The following is a 17,926-nucleotide window of genomic DNA, read 5'->3' as shown; positions in this document are numbered from 1 at the left end:
GCCAGCCCACCTGCAGCAACACTGATCCATTTTTGAATAGTTTTGATTTATTTGCTACTAATCAGATTGCCTGATTTCTCAGATTGAGGGAGTCCGGGACATCCTTGATGTGTTGAATGACTGAAGCTGCTCCCTTCCCTGGCAGTGAGCAAAAGCTGTTACTGGGCAGTGGTCCAGGCCTGCTGGTGCAGTTGGATGTCAGAAGGTTTTTTCCTCGAGTTCCTCTTTGTGAGCCTGACCCTGCCATTCCTTTGGCCCGATCGTTGTGATCAGGATGCTTTCATGGGATTCGTCTTGGAGCTGTGCCACCATGGGAGAGATTGTTTCTTATCACTTGGCATGCCGCCTTGAAATGATTTCAATCTTCCAAGATGGGCTTTAGAGTGGTTTCACAGGTCGGCGCAACATCGAGGGCCGAAGGGCCTGTACTGCGCTGTAATGTTCTATGTTCTAAAGCTTCCGCATGGATCTAATGAAGCCACATAACTCCCAGCTGCAGCCATTTATTTTGACATTCAATTGAAACAAAATGAAAGTCGCCACAGTCCCATCATGGCTGTTTTCCCCTTTTTGAGAGGAGCTGACTGGTGGTGATTGAAACTGAGGATCACCCCCCCTCAGGTGAGAGGCAAGGTCGAGAAGGCAGGGCCTTTTACATTCTGGTGCTTGGCCAGACGGAGTTAGTGTACTGGCGAATGTATTGCTCGTGGCGAGTTGAATGTTTATTGTTCAACAATAACATGGGTCAGATAATAATAAGAAAACTATCAAATCTATGAACTATTATATTTCTATTATTAAATTATCTGAGAGCTGCTGTAAATGCAACCATCCACTACGAAGACTATCTCCAGACTCCCGAGGTAACACTGTCACGTGGTTGTTCTTTACTGCCACCTGCTGGTTGGAGGTCGTATCCATCAATATTTACATGATTGCTTATGCATATCATCACATTCCCTTTCCTTTGGAAATGAACAATATTTACATCCATTACTTAAATTTAATATATAATACCTATCATATGCATAACACCTCAATTATTTACATGTTTAAAGTCCATCGCAAATTCTATCTGTCTGGCTTTCTTCTGTGTCTTGTTAACCTTCGTAGCACCGGTTGAACTTTTGAGTTTGACTGGTTCTCAACTGTTGCTGAAGGTGGTTCTTGCTGTGTTTCTGCACTTTGTACATCTTCAGCTTATTCTGTTTCTGTGCGCTGAGGAAGCATTTGCTGAGTTGTCCTAAGATTGCTTTTTACATCATCCGGTGGTTCTGAAACAAGGGGTTGCTGAACCTTCAGCAAGGCTCTCCTGGTTCTTCTTAGAACTTGCCCTTCATCCGTGACGATGATGTACGACTGCGGACATGACGGTTGTATTATCTTTGCACACTTCAACCATCCAACATCCACATCTCTATCCTGACTGCGTCATTCGTTGCTAATGGTTGCAGATATCTGAATAAAGAAGAACAAATAAACATTACAGCACAGGAACAGGCCCTTCGGCCCTCCAAGCCTGCGCCGATCCAGATCCTTTATCTAAAACTGTCGCCTATTTTCTAAGGATCTGTATCCCTCTGCTCTCTGCCCATTCATGTATCTGTCTAGATACATCTTAAATAATGCTATCGTGTCCGCTTCTACCACCTCCGTCGGCAATGCGTTCCAGGCTCCCACCACCCTCTGCGTAAAGAACTTTCCATGCGTATCTCCCTTAAACTTTTCCTCTCTCACCTTGAACTCGTGACCCCGAGTAATTGAGCCCCCATTCTGGGAAAAAGCTTCTTGCTATCTACCCTGCCTATACCTCTCATGATTTTGTAGACCTCAATGAGGTCCCCCCTCAACCTTTGCCTTTCTAATGAAAATAATCCTAATCTATTCAACCTCTCTTCATAGCGAGTGCCCTCCATACCAAGCAACATCCTGGTGAACCTCCTCTGCACCTTCTCCAAAGCATCCACATCCTTCTGGTAATGTGGCGACCAGAACTGTATGCAAAACAGAGGTAAAAAAACCAACATAAGTGTACTTTACCTGAATGCTCGTAGTATTCGGAATAAAGTAAGTGAGTTGATGGCACAAATCATCGTAAATGACTATGATTTAGTGGCCATTACTGAAACATGGTTAAAGGATGGTCACGACTGGGAGTTAAATATCCGAGGGTATCAAACTATTCGGAAGGACAGAGTGGATGGTAAGGGAGGTGGTGTTGCTCTGTTATTTAAGGATGACATCCGGGCAATAGTAAGGGATGACATCGGTGCGATGGAGGATAAGGTTGAATCCATTTGGGTGGAAATCAGGAATAGTAAGGCGAAAAATTCACTGATAGGAGTAGTCTATCGGCCACCAAATAGTAACGTTATGGTGGGGCAGGCAATAAACAAAGAAATAACTGATGCATGTAGAAATGGTACAGCAGTTATCATGGGGGATTTTAATCTACATGTCGATTGGTTTAACCAGGTCGGTCAAGGCAACCTTGAGGAGGAGTTTATAGAATGTATCCGTGATAGTTTCCTAGAACAGTATGTAATGGAACCTACGAGGGAACAAGCGGTCCTAGTTCTTGTCCTGTGTAATGAGACAGGATTGATTCATGATCTCATAGTTAGGGATCCTCTCGGAAGGAGCGATCATAATATGGTGGAATTTAAAATACAGATGGAGGGTGAGAAAGTAAAATCAAAGGAGATTACGATGGGATGAGAGAATAACTAGCTAAGGTAGACTGGGAGCAAATACTTTATGGTGGAACAGTTGAGGAACAGTGGAGAACCTTCCAAGCGATTTTTCACAGTGCTCAGCAAAGGTTTATACCAACAAAAAGGAAGGACGGTAGAAAGAGGGAAAATCGACCGTGGATATCTAAGGAAATAAGGGAGAGTATCAAATTGAAGGAAAAAGCATATAAAGTGACAAAGATTGCTGGGAGATTAGAGGACTGGGAAATCTTTAGGGGGCAACAGAAAGCTACTAAAAAAGCTATAAAGAAGAGTAAGACAGAGTATGAGAGTAAACTTGCTCAGAATATAAAAACAGACAGTAAAAGTTTTTACAAATATATAAAACAAAAAAGATTGGCTAAGGTAAATATTGGTCCTTTAGAGGATGAGAAGGGAGTTTTAATAATAGGAAATGAGGAAATGGTTGAGGAACTGAACAGGTTTTTTGGGTCGGTCTTCACAATGGAAAACACAAATAACATGCCAGCGACTGATAGAAATGAGGCTATGACAGGTGAGGACCTTGAGAGGATTGTTATCACTAAGGAGGGAGTGATGGGCAAGCTAATGGGGCTAAAGGTAGACAAGTCTCCTGGCCCTGATGGAATGCATCCCAGAGTGCTAAAAGAGATGGCTAGGGAAATTGCAGATGCACTAGTGATAATTTACCGAAATTCACTAGACTCTGGGGTGGTCCCGGTGGATTAGAAATTAGCAAACGTGACACCACTGTTTAAAAAAGGAGGTAGGCAGAAAGCAGGAAATTATCGGCCAGTGAGCTTAACTTCGGTAGTAGGGAAGATGCTGGAATCTATCATCAAGGAAGAAATAGCGAGGCATCTGGATAGAAATTGTCCCATTGGGCAGACGCAGCATGGGTTCATAAAGGGCAGGTCATGCCGAACTAATTTAGTGGAATTTTTTGAGGACATTACCAGTGCAGGAGATAACGGGGAGCCAATGGATGTGGTATATCTGGATTTCCCGAAAGCCTTTGACAAGGTGCCACACAAAAGGTTGCTGCATAAGATAAAGATGCATGGCATTAAGGGTAAAGTAGTAGCATGGATAGAGGATTGGTTAATTAATAGAAAGCAAAGAGTGGGGATTAATGGGTGTTTCTCTGGTTGGCAATCAGTAGCTAGTGGTGTCCCTCAGGGATCCGTGTTGGGCCCACAATTGTTCACAATTTACATAGATGATTTGGAGTTGGGGACCAAGGGCAATGTGTCCAAGTTTGCAGATGACACTAAGATGAGTGGTAAAGCAAAAAGTGCAGAGGATACTGGAAGTCTGCAGAGGGATTTGGATAGGTTAAGTGAATGGGCTAGGGTCTGGCAGATGGAATACAATGTTGACAAATGTGAGGTTATCCATTTTGGTAGGAATAACAGCAAACAGGATTATTATTTAAACGATAAAATATTAAAGCATGCCGCTGTGCAGAGAGACTTGGGTGTGCTAGTGCATGACTCACAGAAGGTTGGTTTACAGGTGCAACAGGTGATTAAGAAGGCAAATGGAATTTTGTCCTTCATTGCTAGAGTGATGGAGTTTAAGACTAGGGAGGTTATGTTGCAATTGTATAAGGTGTTAGTGAGGCCACACCTGGAGTATTGTTTTCAGTTTTGGTCTCCTTACTTGAGAAAGGACGTACTGGCACTGGAGAGTGTGCAGAGGAGATTCACTAGGTTAATCCCAGAGCTGAAGGGGTTGGATTATGAGGAGAGGTTGAGTAGACTGGGACTGTACTCGTTGGAATTTAGAAGGATGAAGGGGGATCTTATAGAAACATTAAAAATTATGAAGGGAATAGATAGGATAGATGCGGGCAGGTTGTTTCAACTGGCGGGTGAAAGTAGAACTAGGGGACATAGCCTCAAAATAAGGGGAAGTAGATTTAGGACTGAGTTTAGGAGGAACATCTTCACCCAAAGGGTTGTGAATCTATGGAATTCCTTGCCCAGTGAAGCAGTTGAGGCTCCTTCATTACATGTTTTTAAGGTAAAGATAGATAGTTTTTTGAAGAATAAAGGGATTAAGGGTTATGGTGTTCGGGCCGGAAAGTGGAGCTGAGTCCACAAAAGATCAGCCATGATCTCATTAAATGGCGGAGCAGGCTCGAGGGGCCAGATGGTCTACTCCTGCTCCTAGTTCTTATGTTCTTATGTTCTATTCCAAATGTGGCCTATCCAAATTCCTATACAACTGTAACATGACCTGCCAACTCTTGTACTCAATACCCCTTCCGATGAAGGTAAGCATGCTGTATGCCTTCTTGACCACTCTATCGACCTATGCAGCCACCTTCAGGGTACAATGGACCTGAACACCCAGATCTCTCTGTACATCAATTTTCCCCAGGGCTTTTTCATTTACCGTATAGTTCGCTTTGAATTGGATCTTCCAAAATGCATCACCTCGCATTTTCCCGCATTGAACTCTATCTTCCATTTCTCTGCCCAATTCTCCAATCTATCTATATTCTGCTGTATTCTCTGACAGTCCCTTTCACTATCTGCTACTCCACCAATCTTAGTGTCATCTGAAAACTTGCTAATCAGACCACCTATACCTTCCTCCAGATCATTTATGAATATCACAAACGTTAGTGGGAGACTAGAGGACTGGAAAATATTTAGGGGCCAACAGAAAGCTAATAAAAAAGCTATAAAGAAGAGTAAGATAGATTATGAGAATAAACTTGCTCAGAATATAAAAACAAATAGTAAAAGTTTCCACAAATATATAAAACAAAAAAGAGTGGCTAAGGTAAATGTTGGTCCTTTAGAGTATGAGAAGGGAGATTTAATAATGGGAGATGAGGAAAGGGCTGAGGAACTGAACAGGTTTTTTGGGTCGGTCTTCAAAGTGGAAGACACAAATAACATGCCAGTGACTGATAGAAATGAGGCTATGACAGGTGAGGACATTGAGATGATTGCTATCACTAAGGAGGTAGTGATGGGCAAGCTAATGGGGCTAAAGATGTCCAAAGATGTGCGGGTTAGGTGGATTGGCCATGCTAAATTGCCCGTAGTGTAAGGTTAATGGGGGGATTGTTGGGTTACGGGTATACGGGTTACGTGGGTTTAAGTAGGGTGATCATTGCTCGGCACAACATCGAGGGCCGAAGGGCCTGTTCTGTGCTGTACTGTTCTATGTTCTATGTTTTATGTAAAGGTAGACACGTCTCCTGGCCCTGATGGAATGCATCCCAGAGTGCTAAAAGAGATGGCTAGGGAAATTGCAAATGCACTAGTGATGATTTACCAAAATTCACTGGACTCTGGGGTGGTCCCGGCGAATTGGAATGAGCAAACGTGACACCACTGTTTAAAAAATGAGGTAGGCAGAAAGCGGGTAATTATAGGCCAGTGAGCTTAACTTCGGTAGTAGGGAAGATTCTGGAATCTATCATCAAGGAAGAAATAGCGAGGCATCTGGATGGAAATTGTCCCATTGGGCAGACGCAGCATGGGTTCATAAAGGGCAGGCCGTGCCTAACTAATTTAGTGGAATTTTTTGAGGACATTACCAGTGCGGTAGATAATGGGGAGCCAACGGATGTGGTATATCTGGATTTCCAGAAAGCTTATGACAAGGTGCCACACAAAAGGTTGCTGCATAAGATAAAGATGCATGGCATTAAGGGTAAAGTAGTAGCATGGATAGAGGATTGGTTAATTAATAGAAAGCAAAGAGTGGGGATTAATGGGTGTTTCTCTGGTTGGCAATCAGTAGCTAGTGGTGTCCCTCAGGGATCAGTGTTGGGCCCACAATTGTTCACAATTTACATAGATGGTTTGAAGTTGGGGACCAAGGGCAATGTGTCCAAGTTTGCAGATGACATTAATATGAGTGGTAAAGCAAAAAGTGCAGAGAATACTGGACGCATGCAGATGTATTTGGATAGGTTAAGTGAATGGGCTAAGGTCTGGCATTTGGAATACAATGTTGACAAATGTGAGGTTATCCAGTTTGGTAGGAATAACAGCAAACAGGATTATTATTTAAATGATAAAATATTAAAACATGCTGCTGTGCAGAGAGACCTGGGTGAGCTCGTGCATGAGTCACAGAAAGTTGATTTACAGGTGCATCGGTGATTAAGAAGGCAAATGGAGTTTTGTCCTTCATTGCTCGAGGGATGGAATTTAAGACTAGGGAGGTTATGCTGCAATTGTATAAGGTGTGAGTGAGGCCACACCTGGAGTATTGTGTTCGGTTTTGGTCTCCTTACCTGAGAAAGGGCGTACTGGCACTGGAGGGTGTGCAGAGGAGATTCACTAGGTTAATCCCAGAGTTGAAGGGGTTGGATTACGAGGAGAGATTGAGTCGACTGGGACTGTACATGTTGGAATTTAGAAGGATGCGGGGGGGGATGTTATAGAAACATATAAAATTATGAAGGGAATAGATAGGATAGATGCGGGCAGGTTGTTTCCACTGGCGGGTGAAAGCAGAACTAGGGGACATAGCCTCAAAATAAGGGGAAGTAGATTTACGACTGAGTTTAGGAGGAACTTCTTCACCCAAAGGGTTGTGAATCTATGGAATTCCTTGCTCAGTGAAGCAGTTGAGGCTCCTTCAGTAAATGTTTTTAAGATAAAGATAGATAGTTTGTTGAAGAATAAAGGGTTATGGTGTTCGGGCCGGAAAGTGGAGCTGAGTCCACAAAAGATCAGCCATGATCTCATTGAATGGTGGAGCAGGCTCGAGGGGCCAGATGGCCTACTCCTGCTCCTAGTTTTTATGTTCTTGTCACAGGACCTTCATGAATAACCTTCTCTGTGTGGGCCGAGTGATCAGAGTAGAATCTGGAAAATCTATTTTTGCAATCTGATACAATCAGAATACAGACCGTCCAGTTATATTCATCAGACTTGACTTCCCAAAAAGCTGAACAAAGCTGAATGTGTGCACTTTTTTCAGAGGGCAGCCCATTAGATCACAACAGATTCAACCTCAGATCACAACAGATTCAACCTCAGATCACAACAGATTCAACCTCAGATCACAACAGATTCAACCTCAGATCACAGCAGATTCAACCTCAGATCACAGCAGATTCAGTCTTTTTAATTGATCTGGCATATCCAAGCTCTGATATCAGTATTGAGTCCTACGGAACCATGGAACTATAGAAAAGATAGAGTGGAGAAATGAAATGAAAAATGAAAATTGCTTATTGTCACGAGTAGGCTTCAATGAAGTTACTGTGAAAAGCCCCTAGTCGCCACATTCCAACGCCTGTTCGGGGAGGCTGGTACGGGAATTGAACCGTGCTGCTGACCTGCTTGGTCTGCTTTAAAAGCCAGCGATTTAGCCGAGTGAGCTAAACCAGCCCCAGAAGGGGGCCATTCAGCCTATCTGGTCCTTGCTGACCCAGTGGGATTCGAAAGGTGCCCTTACTAATCCCATCATCATGCACACGGCCCATAACCCTGCAGTTTGCAGCATTTTAGGAGCAGATCCAGGTACTTTTTAAAAGAGTTTAGGGTCTCTGCCTCCACCACCAACTCCTGCAGGGAATTGCAGACCACCTTCTGCATAAAAGGTTTTTCTCATGCCCCCAGGGGCTGGTTTAGCTCACTGGGCTAAATCACTGGCTTTTAAAGCAAACCAAGCAGGCCAGCAGCACGGTTCGATTCCCGTACCAGCCGTGCCGGAATGTGGCGACTAGGGGCTTTTCACAGTAACTTCATTGAAGCCTACTCGTGACAATATGCAATTTTCATTTCATTTCTAATCCTTTTGCCACTTATCTTAAATCTATGACCCCTGGTTTTTGAACTCTCTGCCAATGAAAACAGGTGCCTCCTGTCCAATCGATCTCTCCCCCTCACAATTTTGTATACCTATATTATTGTGTATATCACTCCTGTATATATAAAACAAACTTTATAATACTGTATATAACCCCTCTGTATATATCACACCTTCTATTGTTGTGTATAGCATTCCTCTTTATAACACATATCTATAACATAAAAAACTCCTATTTAACAAACTCTTGATTGAAGAAAAATTATCCTTGTTTTCAAATCCCTCAATAACCTCGCTCCTCTCGATAGAACATTACATTACAGCGTCGTACAGGCCCTTCGGCCATCGATGTTGCGATGACCTGTGAAACCCCTCTAAAGTCCCTCTACACTATTCCCTTATCGTCCATATGCCTATCCAATGACCATTTGAATGTGTTTAGTGTTGGCGAGTCCACGACTGTTGCAGGCAGGGCATTCCACGCCCTTACTACTCTCTGAGTAAAGAACCTACCTCTGACATCTGTCCTATATCTATCTCCCCTCAATTTAAAGCTATGTCCCCTCGTGCTGGACATCACCATCCGAGGAAAAAGGCTCTCACTGTCCACCATATCTAATCCTCTGATCATCTTGTAATCCTCAATTAAGTCCCCTCTTAACCTTCTTCTCTCTAACGAAAACAGCCTCAAGTCCTTCAGTCTTTCCTCATAAGATCTTCCCTTCATACCAGGCAACATCCTTGTAAATCTCCTCTGTACCCTTTCCAATGCTTCCACATCCTTCCTATAATGTGGTGACCAGAACTGCATGCAATACTCCAAATGCAGCCGCACCAGAGTTTTGAACAACTGCAACATGACCTCATGGCTCCGAAATTCAATTCCTCTACCAATAAAAGCTAACACACCGTACACTTTCTTAACAACCCTCTCAACCTGGGTGGCAACTTTCAGGTATCTATAGACATGGACACCGAGATCTCTCTGCTCGTCCACACTACCAAGAATCTTACCATTAGCCCAGTACTCTGTCTTCCTGTTATTCCTTCCAAAATTAATCACCTCACACTTTTCTGCATTAAACTCCATTTGCCATCTCTCAGCCCAGCTCTGCAGCTTATCTATGTCCCTCTGTAACTTGTAACATCCTTCTGCACTGTCCACGACTCCACCGACTTTAGTGTCATCTGCAAATTTACTCACCCATCCTTCTACGCCCTCCTCCAGGTCATTTATAAAAATGACAAACAGCAACGGCCCTAAAACAGATCCTTGTGGCTCACCACTAGTAACTGAACACCAGTCAGAGCATTTCCCATCAACCACCACTCTTTGTCTTCTATCAGCTAGCCAATTTCTGATCCAAACTGCTAAATCACCCTGAATCCCATGCCTGTGTATTTTCTGCAATAGCCTTCCGTGGGGAACCTTATCAAACGCTTTACTGAAATCCACCTGTTTGGTCACCTTCTCGAAGAACTCAATGGGGTTTGTGAGGCACGACCTACCCTTCACAAAACCATGTTGACTATCTCTAATCAAATTATTCCTTTCCAGATGATTATACATCCTATCTCTTATAAACCTTTCCAAGACTTTTCCCACAACAGAAGTAAGGCTCACTGGTCTATAGTTACCGGGGTTATCTCTACTCCCCTTTCTGAACAAGGGGACAACATTTGCTATCCTCCAGTCTTCTGGCACTATTCCTGTGGACAAAGATGACTTAAAGATCAAAGCCAAATGCTCAGCAATCTCCTCCCTAGCTTCCCAGAGAATCCTAGGATAAATCCCATCCGGCCCAGGGGACTTATGTTGCTCGTTCTGGTGAGAGCGCTTTGCACTCAATTGGCTCTGTTTTATTCCTTAGCTCTAGAGTCGCCAGGTATCCTTATGATACCACCACGAGGTTCAAGTTCAGATCAATGACTCCATACACCAGTTAGTAAGGTTCAATCAAACACATTTATTATTACACAGTGAATTGATACTCATGCAACTAATACTAATACTAAACTATTCCTACCACTATGAGCCAATACTTATCTTTGATAAGGGAACCCACTGGATCAGGGAACAATGGCCTCTTGTTCTGTCCTGAGACTGCAGGCTTCCCAGTTGGTACGGGCTAAGGGGTCAGGAGTGTCTATTCCCGTAGCGTGCGTTGGTTGGACACTTACTTGTCGGTGTAGCTGTTGGCCAGGCCTCTCCTTCTCACGGTCAAGTTCTTAGAGAGCTGCTGCAAAGGTGTTCTGCTGGGAGGGCCGGCTAAGAGAGTGAACTGGACTTGGGACCTGATTTTTATATGTCCCAGGGGCTTCGCGTCCTTTTGGGCGCACCCCGGGCTTACTGTCAATCGATTGGATCTCATACCAATCGATTGGTATGAATCCCCCCAATACTGAAGCTGCCCCTCGATCGCGGGGCGGTTCTTCCTGGAGTGCAAAGCGCTCCTTTGTTTCAGACTCCTGTTGGCGCCGGGAAGTCTGACCTGCTATAGAATGTCCCAAATGTAGCTAACCGTTGTATCCATTGTTCCCGGGGATCGCCTCATTAATATGCAAACTGCTGGTTTCAGTGCTGTCTGCTTTCTTTGCAGGCAGAATACAAAGGAAGATTTTGAAACCTGCTTGTCTTTCTTAAAGTGTCCAATTTTCCCTGTGTGCTTTGTAAATCGCCATTTTGGGTCGGGAAGTGGCCAACTTCAGTGGCTACATTATCTATTTTCACTCTTTCCAGAATCGCTAACACCCCCTCCTTATGAACCTCAAGCCCTTCTAGTCCAGTAGCCTGTATCTCAGTATTCTCCTCGACAACTTTGTCTTTTTCCTGTCTGAATACAGACAAAAAATACTCATTTAGCACCTCTCCTATCTCCTCGGACTCCACGCACAACTTCCCACTACTGTCCTTGACTGGCCCTACTCTTACCTTAGTCATTCTTTTATTCCTGACATACCTATAGAAAGCTTTAGGGTTATCCTTGATCCTACCTGCCAAAGACTTCTCATGTCCTCTCCTGGCTCTTCTTAGCTCTCTCTTTAGAGCCTTCCTAGCTAATTTGTAACTCTCAAGCGCCCTGACTGAACCATCACGTCTCATCTTTACATAAGCCTCCTTCTTCCTCTTGACAAGTGTTTCAACTGCTTTAGTAACCCATGGTTCCTTTGCTCGACCACTTCCTCCCTGCCTAACAGGTACATACTTATCAAGGGCACGCAGTAGCTGTTCCTTGAACATTTCCATTGTGCCCATCTCCTGCAGTTTTCCTCTCCAGCCGATGCATCCTAAGTCTTGCCTCATCGCATCATAATTGCCTTTCCCCCAGCTATAACTCTTGCCCTGCGATGTATACTTATCCCTTTCCATCGCTAAAGTAAACGTAATCGAATTGTGGTCACTGTCACCAAAGTGCACACCTACCTCCAAATCTAACACCTGTCCTGGTTCATTACCCAGTACCAAATCCAATGTGACCTTGCCTCTTGTTGGCCTATCTACATACTGTGTCAGGAAACCCTCCTGCACACATTGGACAAAAACGGACCCATCTAAAGTACTCGATCTATAGTGTTTCCAGTCAATATTTGGAAAGTTAAAGTCCCCCATAACAACTACCCTGTTACTTTCGCTCCTATCCAGAATCATCTTTGCAATCCTTTCCTCTACATCTCTGGAACTTTTCGGAGGCCTATAGAAAACCCCTAACAGGGTGACCTCTCCTTTCCTGTTTCTAAACTCAGCCCATACTACCTCAGTATTCGAGTCTTCATCAAATGTCCTCTCAGCCACCGTAATACTGTCCTTGACTAACAATGCCACCCCTCCCCCTCTCTTACCACCTTCCCTGAGCTTACTGAAATATCTAAACCCCGTCACCTGCAACAACCATTCCTCACCCTGCTCTATCCATGTCTCCGAAATGGCCACAACATCGAAGTCCCAGGTACTAACCCATGCCGCAAGCTCACCCACCTTATTCCGGATGCTCCTGGCATTGAAGTAGACGCACTTTAAACCACCTTCCTTCCTGCCGGTACACTCCTGCAACTTTGAAACCTTACTCATGGCCTCACTACTCTCAGCTTCTTGTGTACTGGAGGCTTCCCAGTTGGTACGGGCTAAGGGGTCAGGAGTGTCTATTCTCGTAACGTGCGTTGGTTGGACACTTATTTGTCGGTGTAGCTGTCGGCCAGGGCTCTCCTTCTCACGGTCAAGTTCTTAGAGAGCTGCTGCAAAGGTGTTCTGCTGGGAGGGCCGGCTAAGAGAGCGAGCTGGACTTAGGACCTGACTTTTATAGGTCCCAGGGGCTTCGTGCCCTTTTGGGCGGACCCCGAGCTTACTGTCAATCGATTGGATCTCATACCAATCGATTGGTATGAATCCCCCCAATACTGAGGCTGCCCCTCGATCCCGGGGCAGTTCTTCCTGGATTGTTTGTCTTAATCATCTGCTGAAGTAGTTTAAACCCTCCCGAAGAGCATTAGCAAACCTCCCCCCCAGGATATTAGTACCCCTCTGGTCCAGGTGTAGACCATCCCGTTTGTAGAGGTCCCAACTACCCCAGAATGAGCCCCAATTGTCCAGGAATCTGAAACCCTCCCTCCTGCACCATCCCTGCAGCCACGTGTTCAACTGCTCTCTCTCCCTATTCCTCGACTCGCTAGCACGTGACACGGGTAACAACCCAGAGATAATAACTCTGTTTGTCCTGGATCTAAGTTTCCACCCTAGCTCCCTATATCTGTCATCTCCAAATCGACAACTCTCTGAGATCTCCCTTTTTCAGTTCTGGCCTCTTGTACATTCCTGATCAGAATCGCCCCACCATTGGTGGCTGTGCCTTCAGCTGCCTGGGCCCCAAGCTCTGGAATTCCCTCCCTGAACCTCTCCTTCTCTCGACCTCACATTCCCCCTCAGAAACATTCCCCAAATTCCATTATTTTGGTCGCTGGTCCCAATATTTCCTTATCTGACAAGATGGCGAATTCTGTTTGATATTCCTTTTGTGAAAGGCCTCAGGAGGTTTTACGATGTTAAATGTGCTGTAAAAGTATATGTTTTTGTTTGAATTTACTATTTTCTCTCTCTCTCTCAAAGGTGCTTTTGTTTGAATTTGACCCACTGTTTTTTCTCTCTCTCTCTCAAAGGTGTTAAAAATGTTGGGATTTGCATCAGGAAGCACTCACTCTGTTCTGGATCATACATTTGGGGTTGGAAAGGAGTCCAGTACAAACAACTTTCTTTTTCCCACACAAGACACAGGAAACGTAGGCCTGGGTGAGAGGGGCCAGGCTGAGATGGAAAAACATTCCTGCGTGCTGCTGCCACCTCAGTCGGGGCCAGAGGACTTGATGTCCAAGGCAGCAAGTTACGACACGGTCTATGATGTTCGAGTCCAGGATCTCGATGCACATTTCACCTTTGAAGGCAGCAGTTTTTTTGATATTCCAAATATGGGTCTCAATCCCTTTCCCATTGATGACCCCGACTTCCCCCTCAGCCCCCACGTCATAAAGCGGAGAAGAGGAGGCATTGTGGAGCAGCGGGATATCATCAAAGCTCATCAGGCGCATAAGATGCAGAGCACTCCTCAAGCCCAGCGTAAGGAATGGGAGTAAGTGTCACTTGGTGTCATCTGGAGATGGAAGCCAGGTCATTGCTGACCTCTCATTGGTTGTCCTTGATTTTGGGTATTGTACGATGCAACATGGTTTAATTACAAGTGAATCGAATGCAAATCGTTCATTAAAAAAGCGTTGTGAGTAAGTGACTGGAGACAGTGGGAGTGAGAAAGAAGCGCAGGCAGGAACAAGCAGCAAGTAACTTCTAACTGAGCTCAGAAACTGGAGAGAGGGGAGAGAGCAAGGGAGGGAAGAGCGAGGGAGGGAAGAGCAAGGGAGGTAAGAGCAAGGGAGGGAAGAGGGAGGGAGGTGCAGGTGAGTGGAGCGGGTGAGGGAGGGAAGAGCAAAGGAGGAGAGAGGGAGAGAGGAAGGTAAAAGTGAGGCGAGAGAGTGAGGGAGGGAACAGCAAGGGAGGGGAGAGGGAGGGAGGTTCAAGTGAGGGAGGAAAGTGTGGGAGGAGAGAACGTTGGAGGAGGGAACAAGATGTGAGAGTGTCAGGGGGAGAGATTGATGGTAGAGCAAGTGAGGGAGGAGAGAGTAAGGCAGGAGAGTGAAGGAGGAAAGTATGAAGGAGGGAAAAAGGAGGGAAAAGAGAGGGGCAAGGAGGAGAGAATGAGGGAAGAGAGAGTCATGGAGGTGAGAGTGACGGAGGGGAGAGGGAATAGGAAAATAGAGAGGGGAAGGAAGAGACGATAGATTGAAGGAGGGAGAATAAAGAACAAAGAAAATTACAGCAGAGGAACAGGCCCAGCTGACTGAGGAAGGAGTGACTGAGGGAGGGGAGATGAGGCTGAGGTGACTGAGGGAGGGGAGACTGAGGGAGGGCTGACTGAGGGAGTGGAGACTGAGGGAGGAGTGACTGAGGGAGGGGAGACTGAGAGTGGGGAGACTGAGGAAGGGCTGATTGAGGGAGGAGTGACTGAGGGAGGGGAGACTGAGGGTGGGAAACTGAGGGAGGGCTGACTGATGGAGGGGAGGCTGAGGGAGGAGTGACTGAGGAAGAGGAGACTGAGGGAGGTGACTGAGGGAGGGCCGACTGTCAGAGGAGAGATTGAGGGTGAGGAGACAGAGGGAGGCATGACTGAAGGAAGGAAACAGAGGGTGAGGTGAGTGAGGGGGAGATGGGAGGGAAGAGAGAGAGAGAATTAGGGAGGAAAGTGGGAGGGAAGGATTGGAGACTGAGGAAGGGTGGAGAGAAGGAGACTAAAAAAGGAAGCCTGAGGGAGGGGAGACTGAGGGAGGGGAAAGGGAGGGAGGGATCTGAGGCTGAGGAAGGAGAGTGTGAGAGGGAGAGGAGGTACTCACTTGCACACCATTTGGAAGACGAGTATGGTAGTTGTCAGTGGTGAAGCTGGGCCAACAGTTATTGTTCAGAGTCAGAAGAAAACAGGTATCTGTTCATCGCTGTTTGTGGGATCTTTCTGTGCATGAATTGACTGTCATGTTTTCTCCTTGAGTGGGATAATGGAGCCTGGCTTGGGGTGAAGTGTATGGGCAGCCAGGCGGGGGCTGTACGGGTAACTGTCAGGAGTAGAATAGAGAATTAGTAGACACGGAGTGGAGCTGTTATTGGAGAATGAGCCTTTTGCAACTGGAGCTGAAAGATTTTTCCCCTTGGGTGTGTGAGCTGTGCTCAGGATTACTCCCTAACCCGGCCCAAGGTGGGAATGTCCCTCTGGCCTCCCTGACAAGTCTCCGGTCTGAGCCATTTCCTGCGGGAAAGGTCATGTTAGTCAGATGACAGGAAGTGGTGTCTGTGCTTCCCCTGTGCCAGGCTCCAACAAAAATATCTCCCTTTGACATTCAGTAACATCAGCATCACTGAACCCTGCACCATCAACATCCTGCTGGTTCCCATCGACCAGAAACGGCACTGGACAAGTCATATTATTACTGTGGTTGCAAGAGCAGGTCTCATTTTAATTCTAATTTTAAGTTTATGTCCTCTCCTCCTAGACGTTCTCACTAGAAGAAATGGTTCCTCTGTACTTTTATTTATTTAGGGAATGTGGGCGTCACTGGCTCAGCCAGCCTTTATTACACATCCCGAATTGCCTTTGAGAAGGTGATGGTGAGCTGCCTTCTTGAACTGCTGTACACCATGTGGTGTAGGTACACCCACAGTACTATTAGGGAGCAAGCACCAGGAATTTGACCCAGCGGCAGTGGAGGAACGGCGGGTGATATATTTCCAAGTCAGGATTTAAACATTATGGAGCAGGAACACAGGCACAGTGCTGTTGAGATGAACAGTCTGTTTCTCTCCTATCAATCAATTAAGGATAGTCCACAGTGCAGTCATGGTAGAGGGAGTTGGTTTGTGCCATGCTATCAGGAAGTCAGAGGTGAGGTGGTAAGATGGATACAGAACTGCCTCGGTCACAGAAGGCAAAGAGTAGCAGTAGAAAGGTATTTTTCTGAATGGAAGGTTGTGACGAGTGGCATCCCGCAGGGATCTGTGCTTGGGCCTCTATTGTGTTATGGGCCAGGGTTTAGAGAACCCCAACGTGTATCATGGAGTTCACCTGACCCACAACTTTTAATAGATTGTTGTATAGGGAGCACACGGCCCATTCTACAGGTGTGGTACAGCATAAATGGAAAAGTATTTTTTAAAACAAAACAATATTTATTCTATGAACTTAAGTTAATCTTTTTAAAACATACAGTGAACATCTTAGCAACCATTAATTCAAATACAGCCCCCAAAGAATACAACACTAAGTAATTCTTAAGCTGTCCTTTTAACATCCAGAAGATGTAAAAAAAACTTTCAGCAGAAGCACATCAGGTTAAAGTCACTACTAAGAGCAGTTATTAGTTTTAAATCAACAAAGGATCGATTTACATTCTTTAGATTACAGAGAGAGAGACGAATACCACTTCTGGCTGTGACTGCAGCTATCCAGCTCTAAAAACGAAACTAAATCACACCCTGCAGTAAACAGCCTAAAACAAAAGTAAAAAGCTGACAGACAGCCCAGCTCCACCCACTCTCTGACATCACTGCAGTAGTAAACACCCATTTCTTAAAGGTAATCTCACTACAGATATTTATATACACACCCATTTATAAACACCATTTCTTAAAGGTACTCTCACATGGCAGTTGTTTGTAGTATACATAAACAATTTTGAGGAAAACGTAGCTGGTCTGATTAGTAAGTTCACGGATGACACCAAGGTTGATGGAGTGGCAGATAGTGTTGAGGATTGTCAGAAGATACAGCAGGACATAGATAGGTTGGAGACTTGGGCAGAGAAAAGGCAAATGGAGTTTAATCCGGACAATGTGAGGTAATGCAGTTTGGTAGGTCTAACATAGAGGGGAAATATACAGTAAATGGCAAAACTCTCAGGATAATAGAAAGTCAGAGAGATCTGGGCGGCAAGTCCACAGATCTTTGAAAGTGGCAACACAAGTGGACAAGGTAGTCAAGAAAGCATATGGAATACTTGCCTTCATTGGACGGGGCATCAAGTATAAAAACTGGCAAGTCATGCTATAGTTGTATAGAGTTGTATAAGGCCGCACTTGGAATATTGCACACAATTCTGGTCGCCACACTACCAGAAGGCTGTGGAAACTTTGGAGAGGGTGCAGAAGGGGTTTACCTTCTGGTTATCTATATGGAGAGGCTGAATAGACTCAGACTGTTTTCATTAGAACGACGGGGGTTGAGGGGTGACCTGATAGAGGTCTCCAAGATTATGAGGGGCATGGATAGAGTGGCTGGGCGGGCACACTTTCCCAGGGTGGAGGGGTCAGTCATCAGGGGGCATCGGTTTAAGGTCCA

At 45.3% G+C, this 17,926-nt stretch overlaps 1 protein-coding gene across 1 annotated transcript in view; it reads left to right on the top strand.

The window, feature by feature from the left end:
• Positions 1 to 13,820: 13,820 nt before the first annotated feature.
• LOC119964246 (probable voltage-dependent R-type calcium channel subunit alpha-1E) overlaps positions 13,821 to 17,926 on the top strand; it is a 1,062,240-nt gene continuing 1,058,134 nt past the window's right edge. The window contains exon 1 of the mRNA XM_038793526.1: positions 13,821 to 14,122. Coding sequence (XP_038649454.1) covers positions 13,860 to 14,122 — 263 coding nt within the window. The 5' untranslated portion in view covers positions 13,821 to 13,859. The remainder of the gene's footprint in view (positions 14,123 to 17,926) is intronic.

Source organism: Scyliorhinus canicula, chromosome 4, assembly GCF_902713615.1.
Source record: "Scyliorhinus canicula chromosome 4, sScyCan1.1, whole genome shotgun sequence".
Classification (NCBI taxonomy): Eukaryota; Metazoa; Chordata; class Chondrichthyes; order Carcharhiniformes; family Scyliorhinidae; genus Scyliorhinus; species Scyliorhinus canicula.
The sequence above is the reverse complement of the archived record's forward strand: the minus strand, read 5'-3'. Positions and strand labels throughout refer to the sequence as shown.